Here is a 19164-nt window from a genome sequence, read left to right as displayed (position 1 = left end):
TACAGAAGTGGCAAATCAGTTGCAAACAATTGAGCAACAAACGTTTGCAGACTTCTTTAAAAAGTATATCTCTTAAAGAGGTTGTCCACTACTTTTACATTGATGACCTATCCTCAGGATAGGTCGTCAATGTCTGATTGTCCAGGGTCCAATGTTAGGCACCCCCACCGATCAGCTGTTATTGTGGAGCTGGCCATCTACTTGTAGTGACCGAGGCTTGGTACTGCACATCCGCCTCCTATTCAAACCAATAGGAGGCGGATGTGCAGTACCCTGTGGCGGCCACTACAAGTAGATGGCCAGCTTCACAAGTAACAACTTATGGCTGGCGGCCACCGCCAGCTGATTGGCGGGGGTGCCAGGAGTCAGATCCCAGCTAATCAGATATTGATGAAGTAGTGGACAACCTCTTTAAGATTCTGCATGGTGCATATTATGTCTCCACCTTACTCCATGCAATATTCATCCCATCCGTTGAGGTGAAGTAGCAAAGTCGCCGACAGGAGCCGTCTCTGAGCTGACTTCAGGCAGGTAGTTCGCAATTGGCTGCCTGTCAGGTCTTAGCCCCATGCGGGGAAAAATGAACAGTCTCGGATACCAGTCAGATCGGGGCTACCTGGATATAAAGTATTATTCATCTCTATGATGTGATGGTATGCTTCTTACATGTGAAACGTACCATTGCTTCTGCCTTGTTCTTTTGATTACATCCATATATACACACAAGATAGCAGGAACCGTGCCACTATGCCTCTTTCTATTCAAAGACAGATTTAGATCCACATGTGAGAAACTGTTGTCAATTCCTTTTAAAAAAAAGTTTATGTTTGATACTAAAATCAGTACATCAGTAATACATTTTGCAATCATAAAAACAGAACATCAACTTAATAAACAGACAAAAAATTTTTTATTTCCCCAGCAGGTATGGTAGAACAGAAATCCATGGGATCAAAATGTATCTACATAGGAAAATAAAGATGAAAAAAGTATTGAAAAAAAAAAGTTACTATGAGAAGAACAAGGTAAATTACAACATCTTCCTTTTCCAGTGCAGCACCAATAATCCTGGCTTTTCTAAAAACAGATACGATGACATGTATTATCATTCTTCACAAGAGGTGATGGCCAATACGAAAACTGAAACAATTGTTGGAAGGCCAGGAAAGTCTCAAATTGAGAAAACTGCCCAAATTATCTTAAATAGTATAGGAAATTTTCTGCCATGTAAAAAATGGAGACAGGCATATTCTTCCCAGTGACATTGCAGAAAACTTGATTCTGAAGTGTAATTTCTCACTTATGAGATTGGCTCCCTTCCATCTCCATAGCAACAGACTACAATCAAACACTTTCATCCAGTTTGTAGTCTGTTCCTAAGGAGTAAAAAGGAAGCAACTGAGAGTTTCACGCCAAAACTGAGCGAGACTGAACCTGTCTTTTAAAAATGGAGTACAGGCAATTCCACAAAACTGCTGCAAGATTCACAAATACGTCTATTTAAAATAATGTATGATAATTGGAGTAACAAAAAGTAGATGCAATATGTCCAGATAAGAATATCCCGTGATGTCACTGGATAGGACCATATGGATGGAAAGTCTGTAGAATTCTCCACTATAGCAAGTTGGAAACAGGTCCAGATCCAAAGCATCTTCTCACAACAGCTCAGAGATGGCACCTCCTAAAAGATAAACCACAAAGAAGTAAAAAGTGACACTTGAAGGAGATGTTCCATCTTTGCATAGCAATGGCTATGAAGTCATCAAATGGAAAATCTAGATTTCTTCTATTTTCACTGCCGTTTTGTCTTCATATATATATGGAATTTATTTTTACAGAGATGCTAGATTTTACACTTGACGACTATGCAACCAATACAAATGAAAAGGGGGGACATTGCTTAAAGTAGCAAAGGCAAGAGCAGGAGGGATGAAGCAGCAAAGCACAGGAGCCTCTGGATCTCACTGGGGATCACAAATGCTACGTTCAGACACATATTATGCAGTCCAGTAACACGGATACACAGTAAATGGATCTATTCATAAAGACTTTTCTCCAGTTATTCGTCCTTGGGTTAAACTGCCAAATGAATATGATCACATTTTTGAAGGAAATCCAGTCTACATGATCTTCTGATAGTCTGTGATAAAATAATCTGTCTATGGACCTAATATGAATATCTAAAGATTAAATTTGTTGGTCACTGCCCAAATTCTAAGTAAATTGCCATGGATCTAAATGGCCCCATGCTTGAAATGTTGTAGCAGATTCCTAAACTCTAAAATTATTTATCAAGTCTCTGCCCCAATGATAAGAGGGTTGAATCACAGCGGCCCCATTTTATCACTTTCCTGACCGATCTTCATTATTGCAGGGTATGAGCAAGAAACTGAGTTTTCGGTCTACTGTCGAAAGCTGTTACCAAAGATCTTACACTACACCTCTCCCTGCTAACACACAATGGAGGCCAAATTTTGTCTTGATTCATCTTGACACCATATGTAATCATTTTCTAGTTCTCAATAATGTCTTCTAAACACCAAAAGATATTTACCTAAAAAAGGAATGCATCGCCTACATTATTTTTACTATCCACAACCAGATACTGAAAGATTCTTCTTTTTCTACCTGTAGCCTTTTTTCTGTAAGTGATTATGGGGGTGACAATCTTGCCAAAACTTATTCTTTGCAGACAGCAGCTCAGAGATATTCTTCACAGTAGCCACATGGACACAGGCAGCAATAGACTGGAGATATTAAACCGACTACCATAGAAGAATTTTATAGACATGCGCTATGATCTGTGCTGAGGTCACTATGCAGGAAGAGAATGGGAACAGCGACAGCAATAGTGGATCCTTTATACACAGGTGATATTCATCATTGCAATATAGTGATAATGAACCGACTACTGAGAAGTGACCTCTACAATCAGGAGGTGTCCGCTTATTAGGAGGTATAGTGGTCAGGGTGAAAAATTGGGCTTTCAGGATGTGTTTTTACATGTAGATTACAATCACATTTCTAAAACTTGTATTGCAGCAGGGGCTTGAGCCTGTGGACCATTTACAAAAGGACCATCCCTTATTATTAATTCCGCCAGGATCAAGTCGCATTTCCCACTGAAAGTAGAGACTACATGATGGCTCAGTGGTTAGTTAATATTCTTTAGTTAGATAAGGCACATGAGATTTTGGATGAATGTCTGTCTGTCTGATGACCAAAAAAAATCTGTTGTGGGTAATGTGGATAATAAGTACATAGAAGATCTGTATATAGAAAAACAAAGAAAACTATAAAGACCATAACAAGATAGTACATTACTCAGCCCAAACAATTATCCATTGCTCTATTACATACTGTTATAAATGAAAAAACTATGATAAGGCCAAATGCTTGAGGTACAACATAGACCTAATCTTAAAATTAGGCCCCATTCACGTGTCCATGTTTCACGTAAGTGGGCAGGACAAAAAAGGGAGACAAGTTAGATCTGATTTGCCCATTCAAGTGAATGAAATAGACAGCACATTGATGCCATCCTAGTGTTGTCTGTTTTTCCACTATGCAATGTTAGGAAAAGTTTGCAAAACCTCCATCAGATTTTTGCATACAAGAATAACTAACGACTGAGGATAAAAACTAACAGTGTGCAAGAACTGATGAAAATCTAATGGGGTATTTACACTACAAGATAATAGATAGCAAGTTGTTAAAAATGCTCATTTCACGATTATCTTGCCAACAGGAGGCCAATATCTCGATTAACAAACAGAAAAGCTTGTTCATCAGGTGAAATGATCTTCTGTGCAGCACAAAAAAAAATCATTGTTCTTGGCGGTGCATCGTCCTGGGTAAGAAGAACTTGCACTGCAGAGAACATGGCAGACAGTGACAGATCGCTCAGTGCTCATTGTTTACTTTAGTCGGCTTGTGTTAAAAAAGGCATTTAAACATCCGCTGATCGGTTTAAGTTGACTGATCGGCATTAGTATCGTGCTACCTGTTGGTCTGTGTAAAAGGACCATAAGCCAGCACACTGATGAAAATTTCTCTGATGTGTGAATGAGACCTTACAGTGAGTCTCAGAACAAGCACTATGTACCAAACCAATCAGCCACTCTATGTATGCACTCAATGAACAGATCATCCCGCTTGACTGTTTACTTCCCTATCATTAGTTCATTGTACTAAAGGAGTGGTCCTGCCTTAGGCTACAAGTCTGCAGTCACTCACTGCGTGCTGTGAGGATTATCCAGTGTCAGTGTGGAGAGCTCCAGAGAGGGGAAGAGGACGACGGCCGTTTCGCACCTGTGTAGTGCTTCTACAGTTGCGAAACGGCCGTCGTCCTCTTCCCCTCTCCCCACACTGCTCACTCTGGCCTTGCAATGAACCTCTTGCTGGATTAGCAGATTTTCCGGATTAAAGGACTTTTAATTACAACAGGATCGGCGAGTTGCTGCCCTTCTATTTTCTTCTCATTTGCTGTAATTTTTTTAACATATGCTTCTCCACCTCCCCTCTTACACCGCCAAAGCTTTCTCCTCATAACCTACATAACCAGGGGATGAGTTCCCATTCCCATAATGGGGATAAGTTCCCATTATCACAACGGTCTCGCACTTCTATTCTGCTTTATCGACCTTCTATCCATGGATCTTCTGTATATCTTGCATTATGAGCCCATTACCCTTACCCCAAGCAGTCTTAAAGGAACAACATTACATTTATTACATGTCCCACTGTCAGACATTCCTTTTTACATACGAGGAGGTATTGATACAATTGGTCCAGAAATATTTGGACAGTGACACGTTTTGGCACTTTAGTTGTATACCAAAACATATTCAAGATCCAGTTATATAATCAATATGGTCTTAAAGTGTAGATTCTCAGCTTTAATTTGAGGGTATTCACATCCTAATTGGTGTAAGGGTTTAGGAATTACAGCTCTTTAATATGTAGCTGTCTCTTATTAAAAGGGACTAAAAGCAATTGGACAGTTATCTCTTTAATGGACTGCATGGGCTATTCCCTCGTTAATCCATCATCAATTAAGCAGGTAAAAGGTCTGGAGCTGTTCCAGGTGTGGCATTTGCATTTCAAAGCTGATGCTGTGAACCCACAACATGCGGTCAAGTGAACTCTCAATGGAAGACAGACAGACCATCATTAGGCTTAAAAAATTGTTTTTTTCTGTCAGAGATAGCAAAAATTGTTAGAAGTGGTCAAATCAACAAATTGGTACATTCTGCAAAAAGAGCGGCCTGGTGAGCTTTGGAACTCAAAAAGGCCTTGAAGTCCAAGGAAGGCAACAGTGGTGGATGATTGTAGAATCCTTTCCATAGTGAAGAAAAACCCTTTCATAACATCCACCCATCTAAAGAACACTCTCCAGGACGAAGGGGTTTCAGTATCTAAGTCTACCATAAAGAGAAGACTTCATGACAGCAAATACAGGAGGATTCACCACAAGGTGCAAACACATTAACCAGCCTTAACAATAGAAAGGCCAGATTAGACTATGCAAAAAAAAAAAAAACATTTAAAGAAGCCGCTCAGTTCTGGAAAAGCATTCTTTGGATGATGAAACTAAGATTAACCTGTACCAGAATGATGTGAAGAAGACGAAAAGTATGGTACGGCTCATGATCCAAAGCACACCACATCCTCTGTAAAACATGGTGGAGGTAGTGTGATGGCATTGGCATGCATGACTTCAAATGGCACTGAATCACTAGTGTTTATTGATGATGTGACACAGGACAGAAGCAGCCGGATGAATTCTGCTGTGTACAGGGCGATACTTTCTGCTCAGATTCAAAGAAATGCAGCAAGGTTGATTGTCCATCGGTACTGTGAAGTGTCGCCCAATGACCCAAAAACATACAGCGAAAGCAACCCAGGAGCGTAAGGCAAATTGAAATCACGGATCACATACATGGATGCAAAATCATATGTTTTTTCCCCAAAAAAAAAAAAACAGACAATTTTGTATACGTTAGAGCAAACCCGGCCAAGGTTGTAAACTCCTGAGACAAGGCCACCCTCCCTTTCGTTTCATTGTAGGAAGTCTTAAAATATTTTGCAGAATTTCTGCTCCCCTTGATTGTAAAGCCTGCCCATCACAGAAGCTCCTTTTAGAAGATTAAGGTTTACTACACCTTTAGCTAAACCATTACTAAATTATTACACCATTATCACAACTCAGAGGGGTAATTTCAGTTACTTTCTACAAACAAAGAGGGAGACAACGAGGATACTTCAGTCTTAAACCAATCATTAGCAGGGGAACTGTATGACCATATGATCGATGAGAATTGCTGAAACGTACTGGCTATAGATATGTGCTGCTAACTAAAATGAGAAATGTTGCCGGATGAGTATATGTGGAAATATAAATATACAATAAATTATTATTTGGCACATAAAATCCAAGCTTCTTGCTTTCCCTTATGAGCATCCCTCCTGTAGTTTGTGTACTCTATCTTTAGCTGGAAATGGTTCCCACCTGGTGTGAAAGGTTTAAGACGAGTGTTTGCAAGAGGATGGCGGCTGCATGAAGCCAGAGGCACAGGGAGCAGCATTGGGGTTCTGTACCTATGTGTAAAGTGCTTACCTGTCAGCATTTGTGGCAGCTCACTCGGAGCTTTGCCTTTCATTGCTGAATCCAGAGGCATGCCCCTGTCACCCATGAAGGTTTTCGATTTAAATGGCGAATCTCTCTCTTTACCTTTAGCTCCTTTTGGTCGTCCAGATTGCTTCTTCTTGGATTTACTGTCCCCTTTAACTCCCAACAGCGGGTGAACTTCTGTCATCAGATAAATTTGAAGAAATTAGAGATTTGTAAGTGAAACAGACAACTAGACCATCAGCAACCCGCAAATAAGTTTTCATCAATGGAGGTTCCTGGTGAATGTTTCCCGTCACGTGCCCTTCCATCAGCAGGCATGTTCAGCTCACTGAGAACAAAGGCTTGTAAAGGATGAATGCAGATGCGGTACTGACAGTTCTAGGCAATAAGTAGCAAAGGATTGAAATGAATAAATGTACACATTTAAGCAAGGTGTGCATCACTTTAACATTAAAACCTAGATACTTGCTACGGCAAGGTCAGCAAATATAAAGATCGGAGGTCAATGTGTATCATTGGAAGGGTTATTTGTATTTCATTAAAAAAAAATTATTATAAAATAAATATATTTAACATTTTACAATACACACATATATGCACTATGAATAATAATTATAATAAATGGCATTAGAAAAAAAAAGAAGAATAAGATCTACTTAGCTATGCTACACGAAAAATAAGAGCAAAGTCCCCACTTTCCCAGCACTGCTTAATACCAATAAACAAACTTTTACCAAATTCAAGGAAGGTACAGACTAAAGTCACAATGGGAACAATGTTTAAATGAATCTGTCAAGTCCTGGTGAAAAAAAAAGCCATATTCCATGTATTGTACAGCAGCTCTTATCTATGACCATCCAATATTAGAAATGAGGCAGGGGCTGGGAATCCATACTGCTGTACATTGTTAAAAAGACCTTGCACTTACCATCACTGGGCACTCCTTGTAACTCAACCATTGTGGTCTTTGGTTTCTTCTTTGGGGGCTGTGCACCATCTGATGAGGCCTGTCGCTTCTTCTCTGTTCCTGTCCCATCCTCTGTCAGTGGCAGTTGACCTGCATCTGGAGGGGGTCCATAGGGATTTTCCTCAGGATCCTCTACTTCTGGAGCAATGGGAAGGTATAAAAGTGCTTTTGTATCTTCTAATTCTTCATCACTGCAAAAAAAAAAAAGTTGAAAAACATTTTTAACATTTCTTTGTGTGCTTGAACATACAAGACAATTGGAAATATTTATCACAGCAATAGTGTCAACTATCTAGCATAATTGCATTGAACAGCATGTTGAAGACAAGATAAAGGGTTGTCCTGTTTCAGAAAACGATATTAAAAAGATAAATGATCACGGTGCCTAACGGCAGTCAAGCTACCTCTGGCGAGCACATGAAGGGCTGTTTGGCCCCCCCCAAAGAAATGCCACCCCACACCATTACTGACCCACTGCCAAACTGGTCATGCTGAAGGATGTTGCAGGCAGCAGATCACTCTCCACGGCATCTCCAGACTCTGTCACGTCTGTCACATGTGCTCAGTGTGAACCAGCTTTCATCTGTGAAGAGCACAGGGCGCCAGCGGCGACTTTGCCAGTCCTGGTGTGCTGTGGCAAATGCCAAGCGTCCTGCACGGTGTTGGGCTGTGAGCACAATTCCCATCTGTGGACATCTGGCCCTCATACCACCCTCATGGAGTCAGTTTCTAACAATTGTGCAGACACATGCACATTTGTGGCCTCCTGGAGGTCATTTTGCAGGGCTCTGGCAGTGCTCCTCCTGTTCCTCCTTGCACAAAGGCAGAGGTAGCGGTCCTGCTGCTGGGTTGTTGCCCTCCTACTGCCCCCTCCATGTCTCCTGGTGTACTGGCCTGTCTCCTGGTAGCGCCTCCAGCCTCTGGACACTACGCTGACAGACACAGCAAACCTTCTTGCCACACCTCGCATTGATGTGCCATCCTGGATGAGCTGCACTACCTGAGCAACTTCTGTGGGTTGTAGAGTCAGTCTCATGCTACCACGAGTGTGAAAGCACAACCAACATTCAAAAGTGACCAAAACATCAGCTAGAAAGCATTGGTACTGCGATGTGGTCTGTGGTCCTCACCTGCAGAACCACTCCTTTATTGAGTGTGTCTTGTTAATTGCCAAAAATTTCCATTTATTGTCTATTCCATTTGTACAACAGCATGTGAAATTGATTGTCAATCAGTGTTGCTTCCTAAGTGGACAGTTTGATTTCACAGAAGTTTGATTTACTTGGAGTTATATTCTGTTGTTTAAGTGTTCCCTTTATTTTTTTGAGCAGTGTACATTATATATACATATATACACACACACACTTATTCACATAAATCTCTACAGTGATGTACCTGCTGCAGAAAGCTGCAATGCGGTCCACGCTAGTCACATCCACTTCTTCATCTTCTGCTGCATCTCCACCTGGATATTAGGAAACAATAATTTCCACAATTTGGAATCATGCGACTCTACTTGATGCACATCTTTGCAGTGGCCCTGCAGCAAGCTTACCAGTGTCATTCACCATACATACCAGGACAGTTATTTCTTTAACCTTTTAAGATGAAGCTATTTAGGGCCTTGAGGACCCAGCAATTATTTATATTTATCGCATCACTGTGTTCTAGTTCCTTGTAGCTATATGGGAACTTGTTTTTGTTTTTAATTGGGAATAGTACATTTTTCAATGCCATAATTTTGGGGTATATGTAATGTACTGAAAATATTTTAGTTAAAAAAAAAATAATAATAATCTGTTGCTTTCAGATCACTATATTTTGAGTGCAAGAACTTTTCTTTTTTTTTTTCTTGAAGATTGATGTTTCCAATATCAGTTCATTATGAATGAGGAAATACCAATTATGCGTACTTTTCTTATACGGTTTATTATTTTTTAAATACTTTTATAATGACAAAATCAATTTGAGGTGTTATTTTTTTCCCACTGCGAATGCGCGGGGAGCCGCTCGTCACAGCACATGGGCAGTGAAGCTGGGAACTACACAGCCTCCCTGCGCAGGGAGCCGCGGCTGGCCTTGTAGAACAGCGCAAGCACCCCACATACATCAGCGCTCGCCGGGAGCGAAATTAAAATGCATGGGCGGCACCAGGTATTTTTGTTACCCATGTACACAAGGTGGAGCCAACACTTTTGTGCACCTAGTGGCAGGTCCTGTGTCCGCCAATGCTATTAAGAAGAAACAGAACATTCTGTGAATAGAGCTCTCGGCATTACAAAGAAGGGATCTGTGAGGAGCAGCTCCAGCAATAACTGCAGATATCGGAGAAATGGACATGGTTTTGCCAGTGATGATAAGAACCTATAGTGTACAGACCAACTTAGCAACTTGCATTTAATGGTCAAAGTCAAAGAATTACTCTGGTATGGTAAATGGCACCTGTAATCTAATAACCTAATTATTGCGTAGCTCAGTACATGTCTGCCATAAATTTACAACCCATCAACACACTCCTTTAGCTGCTTCATTCATTACAAAGGCTAACGGTTTTACACAGTTTGAAGTTGTGACATATCTACAAATATTTAAAGGGGCTGTCCAGGTTTGGGACAAAACTCTACAGTCACTAACTGCAGACTGCTGCATTGTGACAGCGTGAACGTGACTCCACAGTGCTCCCAGTGCAAGTGTGTGGTCACATGACCACATGTAGGCGATTTGCATACTTGTGGTCACGTGGTGACTAGACGTGTCCGGCTTCTCTCAATAGAAGAGATTTGACAAAAGCCAGGAGTCTAGTTGGCACATGATCCCAAGCATTCAAATCGCCGACATGCAGTCACGTAACAAATTGCTCGCACCGGGAATACCAGGAAAACACGATAGCGTGTGGTGAGCACACAGTCACGATTCAGCAGCCTGCAGTCACATGGCCCCAACCTGAACAACCCCTTTAATGAATTTGCAGTTATTGTCTCCCATTACCAGTTTGTTCAGGTTCACTCTTATCTTCATCTTCAATATCAAACTCTGATTCCCGCTCCTCATACTCCACATTCTCATCCAACTCCTTGAAGTCTGGAGCAAAAGCACTCCAGTTCTCCTATAGGAAAACAGCAGGAAAATAAAGATCAAAAATCATATCTATTCTGAAATACATGTCTGCTGAACAGATCTACCTGCACAATCACCACTTAGTGTTCCCCAGAGAAAACAGCTGTACATGCAGAGAAGCAATCCCTCTTACAGATACCAGTGAGATAAAGGCTGAATCCACCGGACGGATACACTGAGGCAGACTGACTGACAGGCTGTCCATACACAATGCATGGCAGGACATTACACAAAATATACATTCCCATATCCGTCTCCTGCCACTCTAATAATGGAGCTTATCAGTGTCTGCGAGTCTAATGACTGGATACCATGAGCTTAGTGTCTAAAAGACTGACCCTTACTGACCACTAGTGCGGTCACTTCATGGTTTCCTTAACCGGTTCAGGACCGCCCACTGTACATAAACGTCGGCGCTGCCTGGGCTCTGTGCAGCGCCGACGTTTAAAAACGGTGGGTGGTCCCGCAGTGCTCAGGACCCCCAGGGTCCTGCTAGCGCTGCGGTACCGGTTCAGAGCGATAGCTCTGACATGTGGCATCATGGGGACCTGATTGGATCAGGTCCCCATGATGTTAACCTGTTCCTATCTTCTAGATGCCGCGATCCATAGCGATCGCGGCATTTAAAAGATAGGGACAGCCGGTGGTCGGCGATCGGGACCCCCCACATACCTGTCAGCGGCGGGGATCCCGGTGCTGTGACCTCTGACATCATCGAGACCTGATTGGCTCAGGTCTTGATGATGTCAGCGTCACACCAGCCAATCAGAGAGATCACCAGGGAAGTTTGTTTTAGCAACAAACTTTCCCGGGCGATCTGCCTGATAAATGCAGTTTCTCCTCCGATCTCAGTGAGAGAGCAGAGGAGAAACAGTGTGACAAGAGCTGTCAGCCTTGCCACTGTGAAAGTAAAAAAAAATAAAAATAAAAAAGAAAGTAAGAGTTAGGGTTAGTGAGTCTGTCAGATCAGTCAGTCCTGTCAGATCAGTCCAGTCAGATCTGTCAGTCCTGTCAGTTAGTCAGTCCTGTCAGTCAGTCCTGTCAGATCTGTCAGTCAGTCCTGTCAGATCTGTCAGTCAGTCAGTCAGTCCTGTCAGATCTGTCAGTCCTGTCAGATCTGTCAGATCTGTCAGTCCTGTCAGATCTGTCAGTCCTGTCAGTCAGTCAGATCTGTCAGTCAGATCTGTCAGTCAGATCTGTCAGTCAGATCTGTCAGTCAGATCTGTCAGTCAGATCTGTCAGTCAGATCTGTCAGTCAGTCAGATCTGTCAGTCAGTCAGATCTGTCAGTCAGTCAGATCTGTCAGTCAGTCAGATCTGTCAGTCAGTCAGATCTGTCAGTCAGTCAGTAAGTCAGTCCTGTCAGATCTGTCAGTCAGTCCTGTCACATCAGTCAGTCAGTCCTGTCACATCAGTCAGTCAGTCCTGTCACATCAGTCAGTCAGTCCTGTCACATCAGTCAGTCAGTCCTGTCACATCAGTCAGTCAGTCCTGTCACATCAGTCCGGTCAGTCCAGTCAGATCAGTCCGGTCCTGTCCTTTCAGTCCGGTCCGTTCAGTCCAGTCAAAAAATATAAAAATAAAATGGCCCGTCAGACTTATACCGCAGAGGAGGTGTATGCCCTGCTGTGTTCTGACACTGATGACAGTGCAATCTCAGATGGAGATATGGATTTTGAGGACTTTAGTAGCGGTGACACTCAGAGCTCAGAAATGAGCAGTGATTCTGGTCCATCCTCAAGCCCAAGGACCAGTACAGCAATAGGGGCAAATAGCGCTACTGGAGAAACGTCTCCAAATCAGGGAACACTGCCCAGTACAAGCGCTGTCCCTGCTACTAGTGAATTGGCGCACGCCAGTGTACAAGGGGCGTTGCCACATGATCTAGCATTTCCCAGATGGGAGGCTTCGGATTCGGCTGCTCCATTCAGCCCTGATTTCAACGCCACTCCTGGTATAAATGTGGAGGTGGAAGATTTTGGACCAATTCATTTTTTTAATTTGTTTTTTACAGACATCTTGCTAGAGCATATTGTCGTGCAAACAAATTTATACGCGTCCCAATTCATAAGCCAGAATCCCCGATCTTACTATGCTAGGGCAAATTTATGGACACCAACTAATGTCCCGGAAATAAAAAAATTTTTAGGACTTACATTTGCCATGGGGCTTGTTAAAAAACCGAGCATTCGATCCTACTGGTCCAACCACCCTGTTCAAGCCACCCCTATGTTTTCAGTCATTCTGCCTAGGACCCGTTATGAAATGCTCATGCGGTTTTGGCATTTTAACGACAATAGTCAATGCCTGCCTAGAAATGCCCCAGAACATGACAGGTTATATAAAATTAGACCCATCATTGAAAATTTGTCAGAAAAATTCTTAAGCCTCTACACCCCAACACAAAATATTTCTATAGACGAGTCCCTTGTAAAATTCAAAGGAAGACTGCACCTCAAGCAATTTATCCCATCTAAAAGGGCAAGGTTTGGAATAAAGCTCTATAAAATGTGCGAAAGTTCAACCGGATACACATCCGCTTTTCGCATATATGAGGGGAAAGATAGCCAACTAAACCCACCAGGATGCCCTACTTATCTGGGGACATCTGGAAAAATTGTTTGGGAGCTGATAAGTCCATTTTTTTCAAAAAGGCTACAATTTATATGTGGACAATTATTACACCAGCATACCCCTATTTAAAAGTCTGGTTGAACACAACATCGGGGCTTGTGGGACCATCCGTAAAAACCGTCAGGGGTTTCCACAACCATTGGTCAACCAAAAGTTTCAAAAGGGGCAGTCAGGGGCTGTACGCAACGGAGAGCTGCTTGCCCTGAAATATAGGGATAAGAGGGATATTTTTGTCCTCCGCTCGATCCACACAGATGCCACAAGGGCCACTGTAGAACTAGGATCCACCACTCCGAAGCAAAAACCTGTGTCAGTCATTGACTACAACAAACACATGGGGGGTGTGGACCTTGCAGACCAGGTTCTACAGCCATACCAGGTATCAAGAAAGTCCTATACCTGGTATAAAAAGTTGGTTATTTATTTGTTTCAGGTGGCCACATACAATTCTTTTGTGTTGTACAAAAAAGCAGGAAATTCAGATCCTTTTCTTGATTATCAAGAAAAGGTAATTGAAAATCTTGTCTTTCAAAGTGTTAGCCCCGCTCATCCATTAGAATCTGAGGATGTGAAAAGACTCACTGAGCGACATTTTATTGCACTTATTCCAGCAACGGAAACAAGAAGGAACCCCCAGAAAAGATGTTGTGTATGTACTAAGAGAGGAATGAGGCGTGATACCCGCTACTATTGCCCACAATGCCCATCATTGCCAGCCTTATGCGTCACTGATTGCTTTAAAATCTACCACACAGAACCACGTTTTTAAACTGTAAAAATGTATCCCAATTTGTCATTCAAACATTTGGTTCATTTAGTGAATGACACATTCGAGTAGAGCTCACTTAATTTCCAGGGGGGGTTCTCCAGAATCTAAACCTTCCATTGCGTGCTTGTTTCTGGAAATCATCCATTGAGTTAAAATGGTCACTAAACCCATAGATGAATTCCCAGAGGGGTTTCATTTCCAAAATGGGGTCACTTCAGGGGGGATTCTTTAGCTCTGGTACTCTGAAAAGTGCCAGAACAGCATAATCCCCCCTGAAGTGACACCATTATAGAAATGACACCTCTGTGGGAATTCATCTATGGGTTTAGTGACCATTTACCTATCTACTTATTTTCCCACCACTAGATTAATTTATACAGAGGAGTAGATTGTAAAATTCGGTCACTTGTTGTGGGTTTCCTCTGTTTAGGCACCTCAGGGGCTCTCCAAATGCAACATGGCGTCCGCTATCCATTCCAGTCAAATTTCCATTCCAAAAGTCAAATGGCGCTCCTTACCTTCCAAGCCATGCCGTGCGCCCAAACAGTGGCTTTGCACCACATATGGGGTATCAGCGTGCTCAGGAGAAATTGCACAACACATTTTGGGGTCCATTTTTTCTGGCTGCCCTTGTGAAAATTAAAAATTTGAGGCTAAAGTAGCAGTTTTGTGTTAAAAATGTGTTTTTTTATTTTCACACTTCAACATTATAAAATTCTGTGAAGCCCCTGGGGGTTCAAGGTGCTCACCACACATCTAGATAAGTTCCTTGAGGGGTCTAGTTTCCAAAATGGGGTCACTTGTTGGGGGTTTCCTCTGTTTAGGCACCTCAGGGGCTCTCCAAATGCAACATGGCGTCCGCTATCCATTCCAGTCAAATTTCCATTCCAAAAGTCAAATGGCGCTCCTTACCTTCCAAGCCATGCCGTGCGCCCAAACAGTGGCTTTGCACCACATATGGGGTATCAGCGTGCTCAGGAGAAATTGCACAACACATTTTGGGGTCCATTTTTTCTGGCTGCCCTTGTGAAAATTAAAAATTTGAGGCTAAAGTAGCAGTTTTGTGTTAAAAATGTGTTTTTTTATTTTCACACTTCAACATTATAAAATTCTGTGAAGCCCCTGGGGGTTCAAGGTGCTCACCACACATCTAGATAAGTTCCTTGAGGGGTCTAGTTTCCAAAATGGGGTCACTTGTTGGGGGTTTCCTCTGTTTAGGCACCTCAGGGGCTCTCCAAATGCAACATGGCGTCCGCTATCCATTCCAGTCAAATTTCCATTCCAAAAGTCAAATGGCGCTCCTTACCTTCCAAGCCATGCCGTGCGCCCAAACAGTGGCTTTGCACCACATATGGGGTATCAGCGTGCTCAGGAGAAATTGCACAACACATTTTGGGGTCCATTTTTTCTGGCTGCCCTTGTGAAAATTAAAAATTTGAGGCTAAAGTAGCAGTTTTGTGTTAAAAATGTGTTTTTTTATTTTCACACTTCAACATTATAAAATTCTGTGAAGCCCCTGGGGGTTCAAGGTGCTCACCACACATCTAGATAAGTTCCTTGAGGGGTCTAGTTTCCAAAATGGGGTCACTTGGGGGTTTCCTCTGTTTAGACACCTCTGGGGCTCTCCAAATGCAACATGGCGTCCGCTATCCATTCCAGTCAAATTTCCATTCCAAAAGTCAAATGGCGCTCCTTACCTTCCAAGCCATGCCGTGCACCCAAACAGTGGCTTTGCACCACATATGGGGTATCAGTGTGCTCAGGAGAAATTACACAACACATTTTGGGGTCCATTTTTTCTGGCTGCCCTTGTGAAAATTAAATATTTGAGGTTAAAGTAGCAGTTTTGTGAAAAAAAGTTAAATGTTCATTGTTTTCTTCCACATTCCAAAAATTCCTGTGAAGCACCTGAAGGGTTAATAAACTTCTTGAATGTGGTTTTGAGCACCTTGAGGGGTGCAGTTTTTAGAATGGTATCACTTTTGGGTATTTTCTGTCATAAAGGCTCCTCAAAGTCACTTCAAATATGATGTGGTCCCTAAAAAAAATGTTTTTGTAAATTTTGTTGTAAAAATGAGAAATCGCTGGTCAACTTTTAACCCTTATAGCTTCCTAACAAAAAAAAATTTTGGTTCCAAAATTGTGCTGATATAAAGTAGACATGTGGGAAATGTTATTTATTAACTATTTTGTGTGACATATCTCTCTGATTAAAGGGCATGAAAATTCAAAGTTTGAAAATTGCAAAATTTTCAAAATTTTTGCCAAATTTCCGATTTTTTCACAATCAAACGCAAGTGATATCGAAGAAATTTTACCACTATCATGAAGTACAATATGTCACAAAAAAACAATCTCAGAATCAGGGGGATCCGTTGAAGCGTTCCAGAGTAATTACCTCATAAAGTGACAGTGGTCAGAATTGTAAAAATTGGCCCGGTCACGAAGGCAAAAACAGGCTCTGGCGCGAAGTGGTTAATAGGATACGTCAGCCATGAATAAAAATGAATCACTGTGCTATAAAATGCTGTATAATTTACTAAGGCTTTGTTCACCTTTTTTCTTGGTCAGAGCCCTACGTTGGAGGTACATAATGAAAGTTTCCCCTGACGAATACTGCGTACAATGGCGTAAGTCACCCATTAGACACGTCAATTACATTTTGCGGTGGCCCAAACAACAATCTATTGCACCAAAAAGAAAAAAATAAAGTGAAGCTATTACATCAAAAGAGGCCAAAAATACATTATTTTGCCTGCCATCAGGATAATGGGGCCCATACCCATGTTCAGTCATAGGCCCTATGAACAGCCGGGAACCTGAAAACCTACATTGATATATGCACAGAGCTGAGGGTTTGTTACACTATATGACTATAGGTAATTCTCTGTCAAATAACCACAGCAGCAAAGAAGTCTCCTCTGTCCTGCACACCACACTGCTATATCTCAAGCTTATACAAGTATTGTAGCACAATACAACAGTGAAATCTTACAGAAAATACTTTGGGCTGAAGGGTCTAATTTAAAGAATATCATATTTAATGGATTTCTCCAGGTCCATCACGAAAGTCTGCAGCCATTCTATGTGACTGTAGACTTGTGAACTCACATCGCTCGCAGTGCGTGCTGTGAGGATTCTCTGGTGCAGACGGCAAGACTGATCAGTCATGTGACCACAAGTATGTGATATGCATAAGTCCAGCCACATTATGACTAGACATGCACAACCTCGCTCAATTCACTAGTACTGAGCAAGGCCGCGCATATCTAGTCAGAAGGTGGCCGGTAGTATGCACATCACATGCTTGCAGTCACATGACTGCTCGGTCTCGCCGCCTGCACCAGAAAATCCGCACAGTGCGTGCTGTGCACAATGTGAGGGCTTACAAGTCTGCAGTCACATAGATCGATAAGCTCTTTATAAACCTGGACAACCCCTTTAAAGGGTTGTCCACCTTTGGGGACAGATTTTTTTCTTCCTTAAATACATGCAGTTGGGGCTAAAAATAATTTTTGCTATTCGGTTTTATAAAAAAAAATTTGCAGTTTGCTTCCTATAGTCTCTGCATTGCCCCTTCTGTTGCTGGCTGTAGAATGAGGTAGCGGGGGCGGCCACATTATCTTTATTTTAGGAGATGTGTTGTGGACATGATTTGGTGGGACTGACTATTATACAGATATGACAGGTTCTCCTCCTGCTCTTGTCAGTGCAGCTTTCCTCACAGACTGCACGGCTCTCCTGTCCATACAATGGCTGCTGGTGGAGGAGCAGTGACCAGACCTGTCCATCAGTTGCCTTCAATAGAAAAGCGGATTTCTCATTTGAGTTTTCAATAGGACAAGGCTGATGGATAGATCTGGTCACACGACCCTCCACCAGCCGCCATTGTATGGACAGGAAAGCTGAACTACCAAGAGCAGGAGAAGAACCTGTCACCTATAATAGTAAGTGCCATAAAATCATGTCCCCAATACATCTGATAAAATAAAGGTAATGTAGCTGCCCCCGTTACCTACTTTTGCAGCCAGCCATTGACAGTAACAAAGAGGCTATAGAAGGAAAACAGTGCAAAATTTTTAATGAAAGAAAATTGCAAAAATTATTTTTAAGTCCCAACTACATGCATTTAAGAAAAAAAAAAAAATAGTGTCCCCCAAAGCTGAACAACCCCATATTTTGTCATTATTTGAATAGACTGCAAAACAGAGAGACTGTAAAAATGCTTCTATTAATTGTGATCTGGCATTACAACACGTACCACTTGGTTTTGTGCCCATATGGAAACAACACCGCTTGAAATTGATGCAATGATTGGTCGCACCGGATGCCACTAGGGAGAAAATAAAAAAAAAAAAAATGAAAATTTCGCTGCTTCTCATCAAATTATCTAAGGTGACGACACTTACTAATAGTCACTTCTACAAATAGGAACTTACAGCAACATCTAGTAGCAGTTCACCACGCGTTCCATGCAGAATTTTCACCAGATTCCCAATGCTCTTCTCCCAAATGTAGAGCGCATGTTGCCTTGCAGAACCTGCCACAATGTACTCACCATCCCCAGAAAAGCAACACTTCTTCCAGGGAGTCCTAGAGAGGACAACCGAAAAACATCACCTAGCTGCAATGATACCTAGTCATCAGCACCACAAGTCTCTCCAGAATCCTACATCTGTGTTTGAAGGCTTTGTTTGGTGCCCGTCATATTTTTCGGAGCAGAACTACAGAATTATATGTAAGGCAGATGTAGACAAAGCCTTACAGATGTCATCTGATGAGTCCTAATGTTGAAGAGGGAGTTTCTGTGAAACATTGATCAGAGTCGAGTTTTCAGCCCTTGCATGTTTCTGATAAATACCTGTTCACTAAATCTTGAAGTTTCTGCATGGGTTCAGGCTCGCCATCCCTGCCACATGTCAATATTTCCCGTCCGTCATATACTCTAATGATTCTGTCGGCCGTGTTGATCAAAAAACAGCTATAGAGAAAAAACACTAATGTAATGTTACCCAAAATGACACACGAGAACAGAATGGAC

At 42.1% G+C, this 19164-nt stretch overlaps 1 protein-coding gene across 2 annotated transcripts in view; it reads right to left on the bottom strand.

Moving 5' to 3' along the window:
- Positions 1 to 807: 807 nt before the first annotated feature.
- RBBP5 (RB binding protein 5, histone lysine methyltransferase complex subunit) overlaps positions 808 to 19164 on the bottom strand; it is a 28603-nt gene continuing 10246 nt past the window's right edge. Inside the window, exons 7-14 of one of the 2 annotated variants that reach the window (XM_073666991.1) lie at positions 18985 to 19104; positions 18563 to 18716; positions 18385 to 18456; positions 10593 to 10710; positions 9000 to 9069; positions 7566 to 7795; positions 6623 to 6814; positions 808 to 1684 (exon numbers count right to left, since the gene is read on the bottom strand). In XM_073666991.1, the coding sequence (XP_073523092.1) occupies positions 1659 to 1684; positions 6623 to 6814; positions 7566 to 7795; positions 9000 to 9069; positions 10593 to 10710; positions 18385 to 18456; positions 18563 to 18716; positions 18985 to 19104 (982 nt within the window). In that variant the 3' untranslated portion in view covers positions 808 to 1658. The remainder of the gene's footprint in view (positions 1685 to 6622; positions 6815 to 7565; positions 7796 to 8999; positions 9070 to 10592; positions 10711 to 18384; positions 18457 to 18562; positions 18717 to 18984; positions 19105 to 19164) is intronic. The other variant, XM_073666992.1, reaches the window with a different exon arrangement.

Source organism: Phyllobates terribilis, unplaced genomic scaffold, assembly GCF_046119375.1.
Source record: "Phyllobates terribilis strain yellow unplaced genomic scaffold, ASM4611937v1 Scaffold_2__4_contigs__length_985480577, whole genome shotgun sequence".
NCBI lineage: Eukaryota > Metazoa > Chordata > Amphibia > Anura > Dendrobatidae > Phyllobates > Phyllobates terribilis.
The sequence above is the reverse complement of the archived record's forward strand: the minus strand, read 5'-3'. Positions and strand labels throughout refer to the sequence as shown.